General features: G+C 34.8%; 1 protein-coding gene across 1 annotated transcript; it reads right to left on the reverse strand.

The window, feature by feature from the left end:
• Positions 1–1111: 1111 nt before the first annotated feature.
• Positions 1112–9608, reverse strand: LOC111408118 (AT-hook motif nuclear-localized protein 10-like). Its single transcript, XM_023037913.1, has 5 exons — positions 8893–9608; positions 8739–8791; positions 3890–4021; positions 1978–2139; positions 1112–1881 (listed from the first exon to the last, which is right to left on the reverse strand). The coding sequence occupies exons 1-5, from the start codon at positions 9395–9397 to the stop codon at positions 1618–1620; spliced, it is 1116 nt and encodes a 371-aa protein (XP_022893681.1). The 5' UTR covers positions 9398–9608; the 3' UTR covers positions 1112–1617.
• Positions 9609–18637: the final 9029 nt, after the last annotated feature.

Raw genomic sequence — 18637 nt, forward strand, 5'->3', positions numbered from 1 at the left:
AGAATAACTCGTTCACACTGGCTCATTCTTGATCGATAAGAGTATAGAACAATACCAACAAAGATTACTTATTGACATGATACTGTAATCCCGACTCTCCACAACTTTTACCAATTTTGAATCCACTTCTTCGTGATCAACTAAGATGGTGACTAGTTGATCATCAATAACAAGCTTAATAATCCATACAAATAAAAATATTTTTCAAACTATTCAATCATGTATCCACACATGTCCCATCACAATTTAAGCCTGAATGCTTTTAAATATATAATTGTGTATAATTGAAATTTGAGAAAATGTGGTCTGAGCTTCCATCGAGTTGTTTATTGTCGAACTTTGTATATAAGTTGCACTATATACATATCGACCGTTTGATCGGTCAACCATTTACCCTTATCTTGGATGAAAGTGATGCAAAATATCACTTTTACTGTCTTGTTTGTTGTCGCTTCAATAATATGTACAAAATTTAAATCGTACAATACGTAGAAAAGAATAACTCGTTCACACTGGCTCATTCTTGACCGACAAGAGTATAGAACAATACCAACAAAGATAGTCTATTGACGTGATACTGTAATCCTGACTCTCCACAACTTTTACCAGTTTTGAATCCACTTCTTCGTGATCAACTAAGATGGTGACTAGTTGATCATCAATAACAAGCTTAATAATCCATACAAATAAAAAGATAGAAATATCTGTTTTTTCGATTTACTTCAGTTTTGTATTCTGATCGAACTGGACGGCGCTGATAAGAAACAACGTAGTTTTGAAAAAAGGGTAGTTACATTCGAGAACATTGGCAACTTGTTACAGAGGATTCAAGACAGATCAAATAGTGCTAAGATTTCATGACGACATACCAATGCAAGTCTGCATTCTCGAGCTTCATAGTGAAAGGCACAGGAATGCATCAAATGTACACTGGCTCATTCTTGACCGACAAGAGTATAGAACAATACCAACAAAGATAGTCTATTGACGTGATACTGTAATCCTGACTCTCCACAACTTTTACCAGTTTTGAATCCACTTCTTCGTGATCAACTAAGATGGTGACTAGTTGATCATCAATAACAAGCTTAATAATCCATACAAATAAAAAGATAGAAATATCTGTTTTTTCGATTTACTTCAGTTTTGTATTCTGATCGAACTGGACGGCACTGATAAGAAACAACGTAGTTTTGAAAAAAGGGTAGTTACATTCGAGAACATTGGCAACTTGTTACAGAGGATTCAAGACAGATCAAATGGTGCTAAGATTTCATGACGACATACCAATGCAAGTCTGCATTCTCGAGCTTCATAGTGAAAGGCACAGGAATGCATCAAATGTAGGTCATGCATGGTGATTAGTGAGAGCTTTCTTACGATGTAAATACCAAGAATGAAGGCCAGAAACATGCATTAGCTTGCAGTAAATTAGCCATATTTGAATCAGCAAGAAAACATCTTGATCTCCTAATAGTAATAAAGAGCTGAAGAGAATAAAATGACATTATGACGGAAAAATTTGACTCAAATAACGGAAGAATTCTGCCTATTAGCATTGGGAACGAACCTCTTTAACCTTGAACCTATGAAGGAAATATTCGAGGGAAAGTGAGGTTAGTTAGGAAACATTTTGATAGTGGAATTCGGCCAAGCCATGTTCGAATACATTGGCATAGTCGGAATTTGGTGTCCACTGTAAGGTTCTGAGCCACGATTGAGAGAACCACCATCATTCTCCTCAGAAGAATCACTTGAAGCACTTGAGGAAGGACCGGCCCCTATTGCTGGAGCTCGGGAGTTCAACAGATGCACAGGTGTAGCCAAAGACGGCCCAGACTTCGGTTTCTTCCCATCTGCAATGAAGCTGCCCACCACAATCTGGTAGGAAAGGCACAGTTTGATAGTGCAACGCAGATATACACATGCACAGAGAGAGAGAGAGAGAGAGAGAGAGAGAGAGGGTTGAAACTGAACCTGTACTGGTGATGCTGCTTTAAGCATTCCTGCAACTCCACCACCCAAAACTTTACCATCTGACCCAGCCAGTGAGACACTCAGACCACCAGTTCGGCTGCAGTCACCATTACTCTCCGACCGGAAGAAGGAACCTGACAAAGAGATGATTTCAAATCGACCCTGCAAATGAAGAAATGCACTGTTATGCACAAGCTACAACAACAAACTCAAACATATCTTAGTGTTAGTAAAGAGACCAGTTAAAGATGGAATGATACGCCCTATCATTAACTATTGACAAAAGATTTGATGCAGATATCTCTTACAATAGAACATCAGCATGCTAAAACATAACAAGGGCCAGGTTGACATGCCATCACAAAGCAATACACAAGCTCGGATTGTGGAATTTGAATCCACAGTTAACTTGAATTCTAAACATCCATCTAGAAATATCTTAATAGCTAATCAATGGATAGCGATTTTGGAACATCCAGAACATCGTACAGCTAACCACAGCCGTTTTTAGGCGTCTATAGCTTATTTTGTATTTCATTGCAAATTCCCCACCACTCCGATTCATGGAATGTGATCTACTATGTATCAAGAAATATCTAAGGACTAGAAGTCTCTGTGCCTTCAGGTTTTATTGCAAAAGGCAATGGTTACTTGTGCGTGCTAATCACCTAGCAATAATAGGGGCAACTCAAATTCCAATCGCACCCCTTTTTTCCTCCAAGGTGCTAACTCAAAAATCTTCGCACATTCTAGGCATCAATTGCCATGTCAAACAGACTTCCGCCATCCATCTTCATTAACAATGTTGTGCACAGGAACTAAAGGCAATATACCTATATGCAAACAGATAATGGAATTCTGTTTGATCAAAAGATACCTACCACGTCAACAACATCTATTGAACCAAATATCCATTAATATATATAAGAGACAAAATACCCATGAACATAAACATGGTAAAAGTGAGAATCTTATTATAGGTTAGAAAAAAAGGTAGACCAATACTAACATGTCCTCCAGTAATTAGGATATCCTGAAAACTTTAGGAAGAGTTAGCTCCACCCAGTGGAATTATGTGCAACAATAAATATAAGCGACTCCAAATTTATTGGAAATATCACATGGCTTACTATTGTTATAAATGAGTGAAAGTTCAAGGGTTAAAATGTATGGAAAATATTATTATTTTAACCAAATAAAGCAACCAATATTACTAGAGACAACACATCGAGACAATCATACGATTTAAAAATTTGCTGGACAATTAGCAGTCTCATGCAACAATTTCTTAAACTAAAACAAAAGATGAGGTGAACAAAGAAAAGACAATGGAGAGCCTCAGCCTCATGAAAGAAGTGGCAGAAAGTAAGCAAAAGAAAGCAAAGACACGGATATGTTTTAGTCATAACAAAAAAAATTTAATATTGCTTCTGTCATCGAATTCACCGTCAATTTATTAAAATCATTTAGCCACTATGTAAATTCGATAAAGATAGCACCAATAATAGGCAATGTTCTATTAAATTAGTTCTCATACGAGAAGAAAGCTCGAAGGATGTTGGTAAAACGGGAGATAAGAGGTAAATTGCATGTAGATCACATGAGAAAGATGCATTACATTTGCAAAACCCCCTTTACAAATAAATGAAATTCGTGTTAACAATTAATAGAATCCTCAGATCCTAAAGCCTTCACATATGTGCAAAGATTAATAAGCAAATACATTATGAATTTCTCTAAAGATATCTTACATCTATACGAACATTAAGTAGAACATCTATCACATTTTTGAACCTCTCCTGACGATATATATAGATTTTTGAGATAAAAAGAATATCAATGCATCATCAATGGGATAAAAAATAGGACACAGAGACACCATAGGTGTGTCCATATACAAAGTTCCACAGACCTCATATGTTATTGTGCCACCGGACATTGCTGGTTGACGAAGGGTGACATTGCATATGGCACCATTAGCAGATAGAATGCAAACAGTACGTGGTCCTTGCTGCGAGAAAGACATGATCTCTGAAGCTACATCCTGCGAAGGATGAGGGCCAAAAAGCAAAAAAGGAATGAGAAAATTATGGATCATTCCTTAATGCATAAGGTTTATTTTATATCTTAAATTAGTGGGGGAAAAGAAAAACAAAACAGTAAAAGCTGGTTTATCAAGCTCTTTGTCACCTCAAAAAACAAACGAAAAGATATCGAATGTAGTAGAATGTCATTGTCAAACATCTCCCTTAAATATGTATGAAAACCAATCTACTTCATTTCCTTTTAGATTCAAATACCAAAAAGAGGCTTCCTTAGTATTTGTCTCACTAAAACCCTAAATCAGAACAGAGACCAAGTGTAATTTACGAATTTTAAAAATGTACTTCTAATACCTCAAAATATAAATAGTGATCGAACGAGGACTGTAATATCAACTGAGTGCACAAAAGATTTAAGAAAACAAAATGGTAGCATAGCAGCTTTTCATCTTTAAGGTGGGGATGTGTGGTACACATAATTTGAACCAATACTTATGTATGACATTCCAATCTCTTTTTATGTGACTTATTTCTTGACAATCAAATTTCCCATGTTAGATTGTTGTACAATAGTAATGATCCACCGTTAATTGTAGTTCTCTTGATAAATACTTTGTAGTTTATTAGTTATCAAATGAAAAGCATTCCAAGCACATATTCTGAACTTTTTTTCAGATGATAGCACACTAAGTTGATTCCAGTGTATTACATATATAACATGGCCCAGTCATACGTAATCCTGCATTCCACGGAGTTAAGCAATATAGGCACTTCCTTTTTAGACTTTCACATATATTTTCTTTTGGTACATCCATTTTAAGAACATAGAAAACATACTAAACCTGCCAGCTACAAGAATCTTTTAGCCACTTGGTTTAATCTAACGTCGTATCTACTTAAAGGTGCAAAGAGATTAAATATCTACAATCATATCAAGTCATCTTGATATTGGTCTACTTATCCCTCTCAACCTATATTACATGGTTCAAAATCATATCACTCCCATTAAATAAGAGCTTTGCTCGTTAATTTCTCAAATGCTAAACAAATAAAAGTTACTCTAGGGATAACAGGCTAATCTTCCTCAAGAGCTCACATCGACGGGAAGGTTTGGCACCTCGACGTTGGCTTTTTGCCACCTATGAAGCATAGCTAGTCTATTAATTGTTCTATAGAACTTGCCTATTAACTTGGTAAGTATTTTCCAATCACATAAACCCCATAACACTTCTCTCTGTCCATCTGACCAGCTTTAGTCCCACACATAACATCATCTTTAATTCTTCGTCAAACTAATATTATGAGTGGAAGGAAATTATGGATTCCGTCTTAAATCTACTTAACCTAATACCTTCGCTAATAAAGGTGTTTCTCAAACGTTCTAACTTTAGATTTACATTGCTCCTAGTTTCATTAACTAAAATTAGATCACTTGAGACAACATAAGATCATCTCATTTGTTTCTACCAAGTTTGAACTTTGAACTACAGTCCTTAGATGATAACAAGGAAAAACATTAATCCTGTAGTAATACAAGAGCTACCAGTCATCTCAGTGTACTCCTATTTCAATCCAGAAGTTGCCATCATTTATGTCCTATTTTCGATTTCCCACGTGAAATTCTCTGCTGGATAATATATGGTAGAATATGAAGACCAACGTTTTGGAAAATCTCAAGTGCTAGTTTCAATGTGGAGTTGTGGGTCCATCTTCCACATTTATCGCCTGTTTCTTTATCGATACATAATGGAATGGAGTTAATTAAATATCAATTCCTAAACATATAATGGGTAGGTCAAGGGAACAATGGGGACAACAATTTAGGAAACCTCTTTTGTGGAGTTATACCCCCACCATGAATCCATATTCACAAGTAGGAGGATTTGGAGCATATTTAGGCCACAATTGCAAATCCAGCACTTTGAAGACTTGACATTTTCACAAAGGTAATTCAAGATGAAACAAGTCACACTTCAATATTTTTTTTCAAATGCGATGAACTAAGCATTTAACATAGGACATACATTGCAAATAAATTTACTCAGGCAGGTGAAAGAGGCAAAATTCCATCCTTTCAACTAGTATTTACAAGCACTTGTGTTATTATACCATTTTTTTTTTCTTTTCCTTTTTCTTTTTTGTTATTTAATACAAGTAATTCAACTTTTATTTAGAGTAGATGCATATACAATTACTTTGGAGAAGCCATTTTTTAAGCTAAAGGCTTTTGGTTCACTATTCCTACAAACAAAAAGTGTTTTTGTCATTTTGGGAAAAAGATGATACAATAATCATAATAAAGGATAAGGATGTCACAAGATTCAATTGTGATATGTATTTAGTTTCAATAATTGACGAGGATCAAAAGATGATCTATTCATAGAATTAGAGAGGTTTAGTCGGAATATTGAAATGTTACATAGATCCTACTGATTGGAAGGCATGCAAAAATTAGAAAAGCAAGTTGTATAAGCAGTTGTTAAACAAGTCATGTTTTATGGAACTACTTATGGTGGAATACAATTGCAAAATATTTGATTCCTTATGGATCATCACTAGATAAAACACAAGATCGAATGAAGTGGTAAAAACTAAATTGGAATTCACAAATTTCATGGCAGAAAGCTTAACTTCTAGTTGCTGCACAAAGCTCCATCATCATTTTATTATGGAATTTTTTCAAAGTTGCCACATTCAAGCTCTTGCTCTTAATTGATGCCATAGTAGCTTGGACCACAGTAAAGGCTACCTAAAACTCAAACTCTTCAACTTTCCTAAGCCTTCATGAAATAGCCTTATTAATTAAATAATCATAAGAAGCAAAACTTCACAGATAATCCTCATTTGCAAATCTGTGAGACAGAGCTGGGCCCAGGCGAAAGGCAAAATTTATTATTTACTTAAAACAAAATGACTCCCATAAAGGGAGTGACGCTCAATAAAGCACGTACAATTATGACTTCATAAAAAACTCAAAAGCTTTGCTGCAGTCACCTTTTTCCGTCAATTACAATTCAAGTACTCTTATTTTAGACTTCTAGTTAAGAAAAACCTTATCAATCACGTACCAAAAGGATGTCACTAATTGGCCTTTTATAACACACTATCTATCATTTCATATGAAGTTATTTGTGGCACTGAATTGTCTTGTGATTGAACAACCAAATGTGCTATAAACCTATATCCTAGGTCACAACCATAACGACAGCCAACAACCAAATGTGCTATAAACCTATATCCTAGGTCACGACCATAATGACAGCCCATTTCTGAATTGTTTAGTAAATCTATAAGTTTAACCTTCAAAATCACTTGCTTTATGGAATAATATACACATGAGAAAATGAGCAAAGCATATCCAAGCTTATCAAAAAGAAGCTATGAAACCTAATATCTTTCCAAAAGGGGAAAAGAAGCAACTACATAAATATTCACGCATCCATAAGAAATGATCGCCAGTTCTATAAAATTTTACCATGAATAAACTTCCCATGTCACAATAAATGGGAATAAGGTGCGAAGCTCCCGTACTCGGAAGTATTTAATTGCATACCTATTTGCATATTTTACACTATGTTGACATCATATCTAATTACGTAAATACTATTATTATGACAAAAAACTATTATTTTGTTAACCCACTAAGATGCTACAAAAATATTTTAGTAATCCAAAAGAAACCATTTTTTCTAAACATATTAATTAATTTAGAAAATTAAGTAATTTTTGCCAAATTTGTTTGTATATAAATATATTTATTTATCTGTTCACTGTGGATCTGACTCTTGGACTGTTCAACTTTTCGATCCTTGATCCTTTGCATTTTTCGGGTTGATGCTTGGGCAGATTTTCAGACAATTAGGTCAAAGTCAAATTCTAATTTTACCCACAAATTCATTAAAACTCATAACTACTACCCACTTATGTTCTATCAATTTATAATTTAACCAACTAATAATTTCTTCCAAAGCAAAGTCTTCCTCCAAAAATTTTTTAGGACCCACAACTACTACTATCAACTTATTTAACACTCATTTCTATCAATTTATAATTACAGCAACTTGTAGTTTCTTCCAAATAAGCACCAAGTCTTCTTCCCAATAGATTTTGGGTAGGCTAATTCAATCCTTTTTTGCCTTTTGCTTTGGTTTCAATTTAGTTATTTGCTAAGCTACTGAAAGATTCAAAGCTACTAGATCCTTAGCAACATAACCGCTTAATTAGCATTGGTCTTCCCTTCTCTCTTTACTCATTTTCTACTGAGATCGTGTTACTTTTAGTAGCAGTCCCTTCACTTATTTTATCCTCCATCGATGCCACCTCCACTTGTTAGTGTATTTTCTCTCTTTTTTATCTCATGATTCTTATCCATTTTACATTTTAGTAATGCCGACACATCCATGTTAGCATTGTCGTTTCCGCTACGTCAATTTATGGACATCTTGTCCCTCAACAACAATACTTGTCTCAAAGAACTAACCTTTTAATCTTGTAGGGTTCTTCTTATCATTGACCATTTAACTTCATACAGAAAATTATTGAACTTATTCCAATTAATAATATTATTCTGTATGGCTCCACAACTAACATACATTCTCTGGGTAGTAATTGCAATGAAACCATACCAAGGAATGCAACACGTAACATTTCTATAGAACTTCAAATTTCCCTTTTTACATGTACTAATACAACATCATCAAAATAACATTATAAACTCACCTCACCCACATTCACGGTAATAACATGTGGTGTAAATCCAACTCCCGGTTCTCCTACCAACAAGAAAAGGAGCTTCATTATTACAACACCATAATCACTTGCATATGAAATACATGTACATATTGATAATAAAGAGCATGTGATCGACAACAACCTAGAGCATTCAACTGTCTCTTTCCGGAACCGGGAGGCCTACCGCGGTGGCGCTTGGCAGAAGTTTCAATCGATGGGGTCCCACCACCAGAATCAGTGACGGCCACAGCAGAGGAAATCCTGGTGGCAGGATCAGGGGACATACCAAGCCCAATGGTGTTATCAGGTGAGTACTTTCTGGGCCGTCCCCTTTTCTTTCTGGCAGACTCAATGCTGAACCCTCCAGCCTCCCCACTGCCACCTGAAGCCAATTTATCTGAGAAGTGATGATCCAGTGGGTTGGACGCAGGGGCAGAAGCCATGGTGTTAAAAGGGTACAGATTTTGTTGCTGCATCATAGTTGCAGTGGTGGTGGCAGAACTATTGTTGCTGGAAATGGGGTAAGAGTTGTTGGGGTGTTGGGTTTGAGTGTGAGTGTGAGTGTGACCCGCATAGATGGTTGGGGTTTGTTGAGGGTGGTGGGAACGAAACGGTGGGGGTGGTGCAGACGGATCCTGAGAATCCATAAATCACAGTAGAAGCCAATATAATTCCAAATGAAATCAAAAACAGGGAAGAAATGGAGATCAGGGAGAGAGGTTTACAAATTAGGGTTTTACGGATTTATTCTGGTAGGGTAAATGGCTGAATGCACGGCTTCAACCGACTGAACAGAACTAAACTACTCCTCCATCTCCAAGGGCGGCTTGGGTCGGGTCGTACCCATCACATAATCCAATCCAGTGGACTTGATGGGATTCTTCTTTAAGTTTTATCCTTGGTTTAATCCTCCTTATTTACAAAATAAAATTTTCCAAACTCTTCTTTTCAATCACATATTTTTCAATGAAATAATATTAAAAACTAGATCTACGACCCTCCAAAAATAACAAATCATAATACTACCCTAAAACTAATTAAAATTCTTTCTCTGTAATTAATACGCTCGAACACCCCAAAACCTTAAAATGCCCCAAATCGGACCTAGAAATCTAGCCGAAACTCCCTCTACAAGATCTCCATTTTGCTTCTCTGATGTATTCTTCTTCTCTCCCTTGTTATCTCGTTTTGTCTCTTTTTGTTTTCTTGATTTTGGGCCAGTTGTGCTGTTTTATTGGAGACGAGGAGACTAGGAAGATTGAAAATGTGATTTAGAGATTAGTTATCCTGTGCTTCTTGATTTCATATGATTTTGTGCTGAGGAATTGATTATAGATTTTGGTGTTATCTATCTCCTTTCTTTCTTTTTCTTTTTTTTAATTGAAGGGTTTGATATTACTGATTTTTTGTAGTGTTAAAAAAAAAAAGAATGATGATTTTTGTGTTAGCTGATGATGGGGAGAAAAAATCGTGTAGTGACATAATAAGTTTAGACTATACCCATGTTTAATCTGGTTTGTTTCATTTGATTTTTATGCTTATGTCGAATAATTCTGTTTAATTCATGTGATCTGTACGGATTAACATCTGATTTGTGTTACCTGATGATGGGGAGAAAAAATCGTGTACTGACATAATAAGTTTAGATTATACCCATGTTTAATCTCATTTGTTTCATTTGATTTTTGTGCTTATGTCGAATAATTTTGTTTAATTCATGTGATCTGTACAGATTAACATCTAATTTGTGACTTTAGAAGAATGTTGAATGTAGTGTGAAATTTTTTTGGAAAGATATGTTATTGGTGAAAATCGTGAAACCCAATTATGCATCTGAACTAAAGAAATTGGCATTTTTGTCCATTTTAGTATGCTAATATGAGGTGAGAGTTAAACGAGTGGATATGAACTTTAAGCATTAAGTAAAAACTTGTGCTCTAAACCAAAAACTTGAGATGAGCTCAAATCTTCGTGATAAAGTTTTTGATTTTTTTTTCCTTGGTTGGCAAATTTGGAAAGATGGAAAATAGATATATTATCATGTGTGTCGTGTAGTAGTAGTAGATCCTTTGTTTCTTTCCTCTCATAAAAATGTTCCCACGGCTCTACCCCTAATCGAGTCATGTTAATGACTCAGTATTTCAGTTTTGCATAAAATCTCCACAGTAATACCTTGGCGTTATCTTTTTTCGTCATGATAAAGTGTCAATTAATTGTTAATGAGATGGAGAGCAGGCCCTTGATTGGACAATAGTTGCAATGAGGCCTCTAGTTCAAATCCAGTTGTCTCCTTGTCATTATGTACTTATTTCTAGGGTAATTAGCACAAAAGATCTTTACTTTTTAATGTTATGGTGTAAAACGTTCATACTTTTCATTTTTTGACTTTTTGCCCTTATTTCAATATTTCATTGCAGAAAACGATATTTTCAAAATACCCCCCATTTAAATAAAACCAAAAAATAAAAAAATAAAGATTAATTACAATATTACTCCAAAATGTTTTAAAAAATGCAAGTGAGTTCAAATAATTATTAAAAGGCCTAATATCACAAAACGTTCCTACGTTTGGTTTATAGTGTGCAAAACGTCCCTACGTTTCAAAATGATGAAAATGACATTTTCAGCAATGACATGTGGAAAAAGGGATGAAAATGCAAAAAAAAATAAAAAAAAATAAAATAATAATAATAAATTGAAATATAGAGACGTTTCCCGCAAAAAGTGTCAAACGTATGGACGTTTTATACTACTAGACCTGATGAAAATATTAAAAATAACAAATCTCTCTCTCTCTCTCTCTCTCTCTCTCTCTCTCTCGTCTTCTTCTCCAAATGGGACTGCTACGTAAGAAGTGAAAAAACTCTGACTAACTATCGCCCAAACCATCGAACTTTCATATCACTGAACCATCTATTGATATTTTAAGAACATGAAGAGAGGCACTTGGTGAGTATAGTCGATTGGTATAATGGAAATGGCATGGATCTCTTCGAAATAGATGATGCCACCAGTATTGGCGTTCATGAGTTGGGTATTTTGGCTTGCAATTCCGAACAAATCTATTGGCACGAAGGTTTCAAGGTTGGATGCTGGGTGGTATGTGTAGAGGAAAGTGAGGGCTTTTCGGTAGTATGGTGGTCCAGCAGTTTGGGTAGTGGTTTGCTAGAGTTTTTTGACCTCTAAGGTGGCTGACCCGTTTGAAGAAGAAGAAAAGATGAAGAGAGATTTTTTTTTTAATAAGGCCTAATAGCAAAACCTACGTTTGACACTTCTTACAGAAAACGTTCATATGTTTCAATTTTTTTACATTTTCATCAATATTTCTACATTTCATTACGAAAAACGTCATTTTCACTAATTGAAAACATAGGGATGTTTTGCACACTATAGGCCAAACGTAAAGATATTTTATGCTATTAGGCATTTTAATAATTATTTGGACTCACTTGCACTTTTTAAAATATTTAGAAGTAAGATTGTAATTTATTCTTTATTTTTTTATTTTTTTTGGTTTTATTTAAATGGGAGGATATTTTTGTCATTTACATTAAAATGGTGAAAGTAATGTTTTCTGCAATGAAACGTTGAAATAGGGCAAAAATGTCAAAAAATGAAATGTATGGACGTTTTACACAATATCATTGAAAGGTATGGACTTTTTGTGCTAATTTATTTCTGTAACAAAAGATTCTTTGTGCAATAAAATTGCTACTAAATGCAAATGCCACGTTTGGTGCCTGTATATCTTTTTATGAAATCTCAATTGAAACCAAAAGTTGGTGTTTGAGATAATGTTTTGAGTGACCTTTCACCCGCAGGGTTAGCCTTGATGAAGATGGAGGTGGAGTGGTGGTGGTGGTGGAGTAGTTGAATTTGCATAAAATGACATGTTCTAAGGGTCTAATTAATGTTTTGTTACTATTTTGAGATTTTGTCACTTTTTTGAATTTGTCATTTTTTTGAGTTCTTGTCAATTTTTTCAATAATGTTTGTCACTCTTTCTTCACTTTTTTGAATTTTTTGTCAGTATTTTTGGGTGACAAGCATTTTTTTTTTAATAAAAGTGCGTATCACTAGAAAGTGACACTTAATTTTATACAACACTATTTTCTTCCAAAAAACATTTTATATGATTAATGGGTTGGTTGAGTTGATAGATGGCGGTAGCGATGAATTGACTTAAAGATGCTTGGCATTTTCATTTGTGTTATATCGATGAATTGACTTAAAGATACTTGACGGTGAACGGAGAGAGGAGGGACCGTGGTTATGTCACTTTTTTTTATTTTTATCACCTTATTGAACTGATTCTAATCTTTTAATTGATGTTTTGTCAAGGTTTTTTGAATTTTTGTTACTTTTTTTAGTGTTCGTCATTATTTTTTAAATTTCTGCCACTTTATTGAATTTCTGTCACTTTTTTTAGTGACAAATATTACTTTTTAATAAAAGTGAAAAGTGACATTTTATACCATATTTTTTAATTTCAAAATACTTTTCATATGATTTTTCAAAAGACCGTTAATTTTAGGGATATTTTTGTAAGTTGGCAAAATAATATTATACGTAAATTCAAAATTTTTTCTTATTTTTTAACCATACATTCTCCATTATTCTATTATTTCAGAATGCATTCTAATTCAAAAATTGGACTCAAATAGGCGCTTAAACTATTTCTATTTTTGGAACAATGTTTAGCCCATGCTCGACAACCATTTAAATGAGGTTTTTGAGGAAAATAAATTTTGGATTAGTGGTTTTCTAAAGTAGAAAAAAGTTTTGGATTTACATATATAATACTTTATTGTAAGAACGTGTGGTTGAAAATGAATTTGAGAAAAAAATTGTTTTAGCCATTGTTTAGTCTACATTATTTTTGAAATACATTTTTCTCGTTTGTTTTCAACCACACATTCCTTAAAAGAAATGATATTACAAGCCAATTAAAAAAATTTCGTTATTTTTAACCACACATTCTCTAATAAAATACATTTTAGACAAAAATGGGACTCATGCAGGCTCTTAATTCAATTAGTTATTTATATATGGAACTTTAATCTATAATTATTTTATATTCGAGTTTGTATTTGTGATCGTGGTCATGTGAACGTTGCTTAGCATCTGTGTGGTAGCCATTGGCGAATCCAGCACCTGGCGATCTCACACGGCCGCGCGTGCTGGATCCGCCGGGAGCCCTTTTTTTTTGGTTGACAATAGACAAAGTTTTACATTGTATTTCTGATAATTCCTTTTCATTTAAAACGTTTCTCCTAGCTTAGTTGGTTAGAGTTTGCACACACATTTTACAACTCCTGGGTTTGAATTTTATACCAACCAATTCATTGTATAATAATTTTAGGTCTACAATTTTGGTAGCAAAAATTGTTGCAATAATGAGGCTGCCAGAGGGAATCGAACCTATGAGCTTTTGATAGTGCTATTGATAACTTAACCATCAAGGCACTTGTTGGATTGTGACATTTACTTTAACAAATTAATATATGTTAGATTTTAGCGATTTTTAATTCAATTGTAAATATTCGAACTCGTGCTCTTTGTTTGAATTATACAAAATTTGACAACAATGTCATTTGGTGAGTACGGTTTATACTTATAATAGAATTATATATGTTCAATTTCAAAAAAATAATTGTTATATTTAAATTTTAAGCATTGTTTGATTCTCGTACATTTCAGAACATATTTTTTTCTCTTATTTTTAAACATACATTCTTTGATAAAATAATATTACACACAAATTTAAAACTTTTCCCTGTTTTTAATCACACATTTTCCATCAAAGTCACTATTTCAAAATACATTTTTTGCAAAAAAGGGACATCAAACGAGCTTTTAATGTGTTATTGCGGCCGACGGCCGACGATCAACGGCCGCCTGTGCTGACTCAAAATCCTGGATTCGCCACTGATAATAGCCTATCTTTAAACTGGAGTCGTATTGTATTAGAGGCTTAGCCCCACAACCTGATGTTGTGACACCTTTGTATTTCTTTGTATTTTATTTTTTCATCTCGTGAACACCAAACGTGTAAAACTTTTGATTCACAGCTTAGAAATACAATTCCCCTTTTTTTCCCGCTTTTTTGTTCCGAACTCAAAATTCAATTTTCTTTCCAATGATATATCATTTGATGAGTTCATATCTTTGTACTATTAATGTACTAATTTCCTCACCAGCTCTGTACCTTAAGTTCTCGTTTTGCATTTATTTGGTCATTTAAGGGTCAATCTTACTTTCTTTTGCCTTAATCAAATCAAGTTCAAATTTGGAATTTAACTTGTTAACACTACATATAAACTGACAGAGAGTAGACATTTACTCAAATAATCAAATATCAAATAAATTTAATACTTATTATGTATTGAAGTTCATAAAGTGCGTGACGGCTGGAAAGGAAATAGTGATTAAACTTTGCATGCTCGTTTTGTAGAATAGAAATACCTTTTCTCACTCTATGTATTCATGTTCATCGTTTTCCCTCTATATATAATTTGTCATCTAAGTCTGATTATCAAGAGTAAAACTAAAATGTATTGTAAAACCCAAAGTAGAGCGTCAAGTTCCCGAGCTTTCATAGGATTTGGTAGTTTGTATCGAGAACTATGAGATAGTACTTTAGAATCTTAGATGTGAAAATGTATTGTACTTCAGCTAAATCCAACCTGTGGAGAAATTTCTTCCACTTTGACTTCCAAAATCATGAATATTATGACATTGGCCTCTTGTATGGTAAAAGACAAAGATGCTCTTAAATGTTTTGTACAATTACAAAACAATATATTATTGAAAGGACTATACTACCCTTTTAGTTAATAATTGAAAACCAAACATTTTCCCAATTATAAAAACTTCAAAACGAGCTTCCAACAAAGAAAAAACTCTCATCTTTTCATCTGTTTGAACCTCAAAATCTAGAAGAACTTTGGAACGTTGAAACTGTAAATTTTTTTCACATCAATTACTTCAAATCGGTAAGTACATTTACGCATGTTTAATTTCGTTTTAAATAAATTAGTATACGTTTAAATAAAGAAATTTTATGTCGACATAGATTTTTTTTAACAGAACCTATCAAAAAAAATTAAACAGATGTATAACTTACGTTTAAATTACGCATGTTTAATTTCGTTTTTAGAACGGTATTCTCCTACGCCAAACTGAGTAAAGCTTAACAAACAGTCGAAAACAGTCCGACTGCTTGGCTGTTAAACAGCTAATTGGCTGCAGCTGATTTTTAACGCATTTTTCTTTCTTATAATTAATATTTGAAGTTAATTAAAACCATTTCCTCATACAGATATGATAATTCCCGTGTGTTATTTCGGTGATTTCGAATTGAATGAAAATAATCGATGGGAATGGAGATGGACGAGTTACATACGTGGTTGTATTGCAATTCCTGTAACATAGAGTACACCATACTTAGAAATGTACCATGATTTGCAAAATAAGCTGAATGTCGATCAATCTCAATATGATATGCAATTAAGATATCTATTCAACGGTTATGGGAATTCATCCATTCCGATGCCACCGGTATTCGTTACTAATGATGCTGAATTGAATTATCTATTAGAATTGAATAAAATGCATCGGACTCCGACTGTTCTTGGTGTGACTTTAATTACGAAAGATATTATCGAAGGTGAACGCGAAGATTCAGATAGGGCGAATAACAATGATCGATGTTTTTGGGAGACAGTGGAGATAGTTCATGCGGATGATGTGGGTATTCCTGAGACAGTTGCTTCTGATCGTGATGTCGCTGTTACGCGCAGAATTCCGTCAACAATTGAAGACAATGAGAACATAAACGAGTTTACAAATGAGAATTTGATTGCTTTATCCCGACAAAGACACGAGCCTGGTGGGAGCTCACAGGTTGGAACAAGTGGACCGTCCTCCAATTCTTCCCATGTGGCTCCCGATGATGAGGACTTGCAGGTCGAGCAACTGTTTGAAACCAAGAAAAATTTGCAGAAAGCTGTGCACCGGCTGGCATTAAAATATAACTTTGAGTTCAAAGTAAAGAAATCAAACAAGTCATTGTTGACAGTTGCTTGCGTCGAAGACAGTTGCAATTGGCGCTTGAGAACAACTAAGATGGACACGAATGAGTGCTTCGTAATTCGCAAGTATTTACGGGAACATACTTGCGAAGTGGGAATTCTTCGAAACGATCACAGGCAAGCTCGAGCATGGTTTATTGGTTGACAGATAATGCACAAGTATCAGGATCCACGGACGATTTACAGACCTTCGGACATCATTAACGACGTCCGTCGAGAGTACGGAGTAGTCATGAGCTATCAGAAAGCGTGGAAGGCCAAAGAATGTGCGTTGGAGGATTTAATGGGATCGGCTGAAGAGAGCTATGCTAAATTGGCTAGGTATTGCCATAACATGGGGACAACTAATCCTGGCACGGCATTTTTTATTGAGACGGGGGGCGATAATTGTTTTAAGTATTTCTTCATGGCTCTCGGACAATGTATTCGGGGTTTTCGAAATGCAATGCGACCCGTAATTCTAGTTGATGGTATGACTCTGAAAGCTAAATATCAAGGCAAATTAATTATTGCTTCATGTTAAGATGCCAACATCCAAATTTACCCTATTGCATTCGGCATAGTCGACAGCGAAAATGATCTGTCCATGCGTTGGTTCTTTTCTAAACTGAGGGAAGTGATCGGGGAAGTCGAAGAACTTGCCTTTGTAACCGATCGAGGACAGTCTATAATAAACGGTATCGCTGAAGTTTTTCCCGAGGTACATCACGGGTATTGCATGTACCATATATAAGGTAATTTGAAGACTAGGTATCGGGGCACAGGCATCGTTTCATTGTTCAGGAGAGCAGCCGAAGCTTACAGTGCTGAAGAGTGTAATAAGTTCATGCTCGAGATAGGAAGTAAATCATTACCGGCGTTGGAGTATCTGACGAAGATGGGGATCGAACATTGGGCGCGGTCATACTTTCCAGGACGTCGATACAACATGATACGTCGAATAACGCGGAGTCTCTCAATGCATTGTTTAAGAAAGATCGAGAGTTACCAATTCTCGCAATGATTGAGAACATTCGTAACAAGTTACAACAGTGGTTTCATGACCGACGTGTGGCATCACAGAGTTGCACTAGCGTGTTGACCCCAGCTCAAGAGGAGAAACTGTGTAAGGCAGCAGAGGTTGCGAGGAAGTTGAATGTGGAAGCACTAGATGAGTTTCGTTTCTCCATGCAATGTGCACGTAATACGGCATATATGGTGGACTTGACTGATAACACATGCACTTGTATGAGATTTCAGTTGGAGAGTTTTCCATATGAGCATATTGTTGCGGTGGCCATGTATCGAGGCTTTGCTTCGAGAACGTTATGCTCTTTGTATTATACGACTGAGTCTTGGAGAACAGCATATGCCGAGACTATATTTCCTTTGCCGAATGAAGCCGAGTGGGAAGTTCCCGAGCACATTCTCCCATTTTATAATTTGTTACCACCAGCAGTTGAACCTCGTGGTCCTGGACGTTCAAATACATCTAGAATACCATCTACCGGAGAGTTTCCTCGATCGCGTAGGTGTGGTCGGTGCAGAGCCGTAGGGCATACTCGGCAATTTTGTACCAGTCAAATTTTTCTAAATGACAACTAAACAGGTACGTGAAATGAATAATATTTCCTTTTACTTTACACTGTTCAATATTTGTTATTTATAAATCTTCCATATTCAATATTTATTCTCTATAAATGGTATTTATAATAATTTATATGAAAAAAATAGTTCCATACTCGACATACGGGTAAAATAAAAAAAAATAATTAAATTTTCAATTTGAATGTTATATACATTGAACACAAATTT

The sequence above is a fragment of the Olea europaea genome, chromosome 13 (assembly GCF_002742605.1).
Source record: "Olea europaea var. sylvestris chromosome 13, O_europaea_v1, whole genome shotgun sequence".
Taxonomy (NCBI): Eukaryota; Viridiplantae; Streptophyta; class Magnoliopsida; order Lamiales; family Oleaceae; genus Olea; species Olea europaea.